The sequence below is a fragment of the Cebidichthys violaceus genome, unplaced genomic scaffold, assembly GCF_023349555.1.
Source record: "Cebidichthys violaceus isolate CVI_PGR_0920_01 unplaced genomic scaffold, fCebVio1.0.p SCAF_3, whole genome shotgun sequence".
NCBI lineage: Eukaryota > Metazoa > Chordata > Actinopteri > Perciformes > Stichaeidae > Cebidichthys > Cebidichthys violaceus.
In genome coordinates, this window is record NW_027176483.1 from 1634246 (window position 1) to 1640245 (window position 6000).

At 41.0% G+C, this 6000-nt stretch overlaps 1 protein-coding gene across 1 annotated transcript; it reads left to right on the forward strand.

Moving 5' to 3' along the window:
- Positions 1-235: 235 nt before the first annotated feature.
- On the forward strand, positions 236-4821 carry LOC137881568 (uncharacterized). Its single transcript, XM_068723557.1, has 2 exons — positions 236-258; positions 2493-4821. Exon 2 carries the CDS (start codon positions 2499-2501, stop codon positions 3936-3938), a length of 1440 nt encoding a protein of 479 aa, XP_068579658.1. The 5' UTR covers positions 236-258; positions 2493-2498; the 3' UTR covers positions 3939-4821.
- Positions 4822-6000: the final 1179 nt, after the last annotated feature.

Sequence of the window (6000 nt, forward strand, 5' to 3'; positions counted from 1 at the left end):
CTCCATCCCCCAGACCAGTACCTATCCCCACAGCTCCTTTGCCTTTCAACTTCATCATGTCTCTCAGGTTTCTACCTGGAACCATGTCCCCTGCTCATGTCCCTTGAACGGGATGAGCAGGTTTAGCAAGTAGATAGAATGTTATGTAAGTGGCACTGCGTTGGCACAGCATCGTGAGATGAGACTGCTGCTAAACAACAAACACTTTCATATTCTCCAACTTGTGCAACTGGATTCAGATGGGCCACTTGTCAACAGGTAAATAATCTTTTAAAAACTCTGCTTCTTTATGAGCTTTTACATTGTAATTGCTCTCCTGTAAAGATCTCTAAAGTGTCAATATTTATGGGCGTAAAAAACAAACAGTTTTAGCCTTTTGACAATTAATGAATTGTATTATTTTTAAAATTGTTGATCGGATAATCCAGTTGGTTTTTAAATTGTTTCTTTTTCTGTTGGAGTAGGAACATTTTCTTCAACCATAAATAAGTATTGACGGGGTGGTTTGTTGCTTTTGACATCTGTGGATTATAGTCAGGTGGCCATATGAACATTTAAACTGGTTTTGCTTGCTTTAATTATTTCTCCGGTGGCCATTAAAAGATCTCTTTATAATGTAAGTGATGGGGGACAAATTCCACAGTCCTCCTTATGTGCAGAAATACATTCCAAAGTTAATCCAAAGATAATATGTGGGTTTTTCCTCCCAAAGTTACAATCTTTTTAGTACAGAATTCACTCGTTGTGTTTCTGTGTTGAGCTGCGATGAAGTGACATTAACACAGAGAAGTTTTAGTCCTAAAATGACTGTAACTTTGGAAGATATCCACATGATTTGTCTAATTCAGACTGCTGAGGCCTCATATTAACTTATTTGAATGGATCTTTTAATGGCCACTATGAACAGGAGGATTGATTACAGGATGACAACCTGTTAAGATGTTCATATGGGCACCTTTAATCCTTTTTCATTCAACACATTTAAAATTGCCCAGATTTGGAGACACTGTATGTGTTTTTACATGGATAGCTATAATACATGTCATGGACTGTTTTACAGAAACAATGCACATACAGGTAGACCTATATTACACCTACATTAAATCTGTTGTAGACAGGTGTTAAAACCAGATGTTGGAGGTTATTGTGCAAACATATAGCATTTTGTGTAAACACAGTGCGAACAAAGATGTGGCTTAAGTTGAAAACTATTTTTTCCTGTAAACTTTTCATGGAGATCTTGTAAAGTCAATGAACAAAAGCACAGGAGAGGTTATTATTATTTCTCTTTGTTCATTTGGAACTCCACCCACTCTCTAACAATAGATCTCTGTCATTTCCCTGAAGTGAGAGTGAATCAATTCTGGGAAATCACAGTTTCACTTCAAGTTGAATAAAAAGCATGTACTTGTACTTTACTTGATCACATGCTACTTTAAACTTCACTACATTTCAGTGCAGAATATTGCCTTTTTTACTACATTAAAGTATTTTTCACAGCTAGGGTTAGTGGTTGTAATTCAGATTAATATTAGTTTTTAAAATATGATGCATTTTATAAAAAAATTACTCAATGGTATAAGAAGATTAACCAGATTTTGTCTTGTTTTCATGGATTCATTCACCCAAAAGAGAGAAAAGACTTGTGCTGTGATTGTAATGCAACACTGATTATCAAAAATGAGCCGATGATAGAGTTGACTGGGCGTGTTTAGCCCACAATAAAATCTGGTATTACAGGTTTAATGTAATTATTGAGAACAATCACTAAAGCAGCTTCCATGTAGGGTATGTCAGGCTAAATGATGTAGCGAAACATGCTAGCTGTATCTGGCTATTTGGGATGAAAAAAACACAGAATTCGAGATGTTTCTCTGTTTGGATCAAATAGTGAGCAATTTATTATACAAACGTATTTGTCGTTGTAAGGGCAAACATAAAAGGAAGACCAAACCAAAATAAAGGTAGATGTAGGGGGTGAGAGAGAAGAGAGACATTACAGTCATCTAGCAGACACTTTAATCCAAAGCAACATACAATTCAGTATCTATCTACACACCGTAGGCACAGCTACGGGAGCAATTTTGGGGTTAAGTGTCTTGCTCAAGTACACATTGACAAATTGACATGAGCAGAGGATCAAACCACCGACCCTCTGATTGAAAGGCGGCCCTGCTCTCCACTTAGTCACGGTCATCCCGGAGACTAAAAGAGACTAAAAGACACTAAATAACCCAGCCTGTTCAGGTGCAAGACATCAGGTTAGAAAGCTCCACCCACCTTTAACTGCAGTCAACCTGCAATGTAAAAAAAGAAAAAGAAAAGTCAGCCAGAGGAGCAATGAGTCACACACCTCAGCTCCAATTAATCAGACTTACTTAATCTGTAATTCACTAATTCACTTCAGCTCAGGTCCGTTTAATTTGCGCAATCAGGTTCACTTCACTGTTGCACCGGTTCAATCTAAGCTAACTGTCTCTCTGTCTCTACAGCTAATCATGGATAACATGAATCTACACCAGTCCCAAGTGGACGTGACCTTGAAGCTATGTTCACAAATCTACCAAATGGCTTACAATGCGAAGGCCAACAAGAGGAACTGCCAAGAAGTCGCCCAGAGAGTCAAAGTACTGGAGAGACTGGTTCATAACGTTACACAGAGAGAGCGTGGTGGAATCTCTCCCACTGTGGAGAACGCTCTGAAGGAACTCTGCAGCACTCTGAAATCAGTCAAGACACTGATGGAGAAATTCTCCCGAAATAACACTCTTCGGGGATTGAAGAAGTCCGGCAGCCATGACTACCAGTTCTCCAATGTGGACGAAAGGCTCACTGATCACTTCCAGGTTCTGTTTGGGGCTCTTCAGATTGACCATGGGAAGGATCCCAGCAGCATGCCCCACATGACGCATAACCGCACAGCCTCTATGCGTCAACCCAGGACCATGCCCCCCGTGACAACATATAACCCCACAGCCTCTATGCCTCAACCCAGGACCATGCCCCCCGTGACAACATATAACCCCACAGCCTCTATGCCTCAACCCAGGACCATGCCCCCCGTGACAACATATAACCCCACAGCCTCTATGCCTCAACCCAGGACCATGCCCCCCGTGACAACATATAACCCCACAGCCTCTATGCCTCAACCCAGGAACATGCCCCCCGTGACAACATATAACGCCACAGCCTCTATGCCTCAACCCAGGACCATGCCCCCCGTGACAACATATAACCCCACAGCCTCTATGCCTCAACCCAGGACCATGCCCCCCGTGACAACATATAACGCCACAGCCTCTATGCCTCAACCCAGGAACATGCCCCCCGTGACAACATATAACCCCACAGCCTCTATGCCTCAACCCAGGACCATGCCCCCCGTGACAACATATAACCCCACAGCCTCTATGCCTCAACCCAGGAACATGCCCCCCGTGACAACATATAACCCCACAGCCTCTATGCCTCAACCCAGGAACATGCCCCCCGTGACAACATATAACCCCACAGCCTCTATGCCTCAACCCAGGAACATGCCCCCCGTGACAACATATAACGCCACAGCCTCTATGCCTCAACCCAGGACCATGCCCCCCGTGACAACATATAACGCCACAGCCTCTATGCCTCAACCCATGAACATGCCCCTCATGGCGTTTAACCCCACAGCCCCTATGCCTCAACCCATGAACATGCCCCTCATGGCGTTTAACCCCACATCCTCTATGCCTCAACCCATGAACATGCCCCTCATGGCGTTTAACCCCACAGCCCCTATGCCTCAACCCGGGACTATGCATGACACCACAACACCTGCACCTGTCGGCTGGCTGATACCCTCTATGGCAATGCCTGACTCCATCCCTTTCCCCACCCCGATTGGTTTTTTAACACAAACTACATCTGAACCAAAATATGGCTTTTCACTCTAAAACAAGAACAACACACTGTAAAAAGTGAAAACATTTTATGTAATGCGAGGACAAAGAGGGATGGGCAGGATCATAGAAATAGAAAAGGAAAGGAACAGACTTTCAAATCAACGTAGAGCGGTGGACATTTTTTATGTCTGCCGCTGCCATTGGGACCGTAGCAGGAAAACGTTTACATAAATATAATCCCTGATGAGATTGAATATGAGTAAAACTGCTGGACCTGATAACATCCCTGGTTGTTTACTAAGAACTCGTGCCAACCGGCTAACTGATCATCACTGACATTTTCAACATATCACTGTCACAAGAGAGTGTTCCCACCTGCTTCAAGACTGCCACCATCGTCCCAGTACCTAAAACACTGCAGTATCCAGTTTAAACAACCACAGCAACTGGTTATTAGCCTTCCTCACAAACATACCTCAGCACCTCCTCCAATCCGGAGCCCCCCAGGGCTGTGTGCTCAGCCCCTTCCTGTTGTAATTAATCCTCCACCCTCGACTTATAATGTTGTTTTAATGTTGGAAATTGGGGAGCTAACTGCAACTCTGTTGCACTATGACAATGAATAACGTTGCAATATTTGTAAACCTGTAATGGCTGTTAACTAACAAAACTATGATTATTATTTTTACACGTTTCTTACACTCCAGTTTCTGTTCAGTAAATATTTACATGGGTATTTATTCTGTTTGTATTCAATACTACTATTTTACGTTTTTTGTAAAGAAAATACTAGTAACCATCTACATATTGATTTATAGTACTTTAAATGGTGGTGTGTATACAACATGTAAATCAATAACTGATGATCATGAACTTTATGTATGGAGAACAATAACTACATGTTAAAACATGTTACAGAGAACGTGTTTGTTAATAAAGGAACAATCAATAACTTCAATACTTGAGTGTGGAGAGAGAGTTTTTACCTCTGGAACACGTCTGTCATAAAAAGATTCAAGTTCACTTCAACTTCATGTCAAACATTAAAGACAATGTTAATGTATAATAATTCTTTTTTTCTCTCTTGAAGTTCTCTCCATAAGTCTTAATGATACTTAAAAACTAATCAAGGTGATAATCTCTTCATGGTCTTTTACAGATCACTTAGTGAGGAGTATCTCTCACTGATCAGAAAAGACCCACATTTCTTCAGACTTATAGCACAATCTTGTGGTCATTAGACTGAACAACACAGCTGTTATTATTGATTATGGACAAAGATTACATTCTGCATTACACAAGACATTACACGAGTCTCAGCATCTTTCGCTCCACGTGGTGAAATTAACCAGATATCAGTTAATCTGAGAAAAATCAACCTTGTGAGATGCTAAACCAACATGGAACATGAGGTTTGGTGCTTGTGTTCAAACCAGTTCTAAGTTAATGTGAACTTAAGCTGCTCTGAAATTGATCCACTGTCGGGTCATCTCTTGAGGCCACAGGCACAACACTCAGAGTAGATTCAGGACTAAAGCTATAGAAATATGAATACAAACTCTTTTTTATCAGATATTACAGTTTTTTTCAGGCACTACCAAGCGTTTGTCCAACCAGTGGTCACATTTTCAAAACTCTAAACACAATTAGCACAGCATCGGTCTTTTGTGGCCATACCATTCACACATTTCATGTCGTTTTCAAACAATATGCAGTCAGTGAACACATTTCCACAATGCTTACATTTTCTTAACAGACAAGCTATACCTCCCAACAAAATTATGGATTGTTTTTGTATTATTTACGAATGTTAACACACAACATCCCACAATGGCAAAAACAATATTCCAAACCTTAGATACAGTCTAAAAACCTCTTCTGCAATGATATCAGTTCTAAAACAATATATCTCAGCTGATAATAAACAAACAATTGAATAATTGACACACAGCTGATTTATGTTGGGTAAATTGGGCAAACCACAGCTGATTCCAGTCTGGCTTAGACTCAGTGGCATTACTTATACAGTAAAAGGAGGACTTTGAGGAGTGATGTTTTTGGAAACAGAAAAAGACAAACACTGTAATGTCTGGACGAAGAAGAGTAAGAGCAA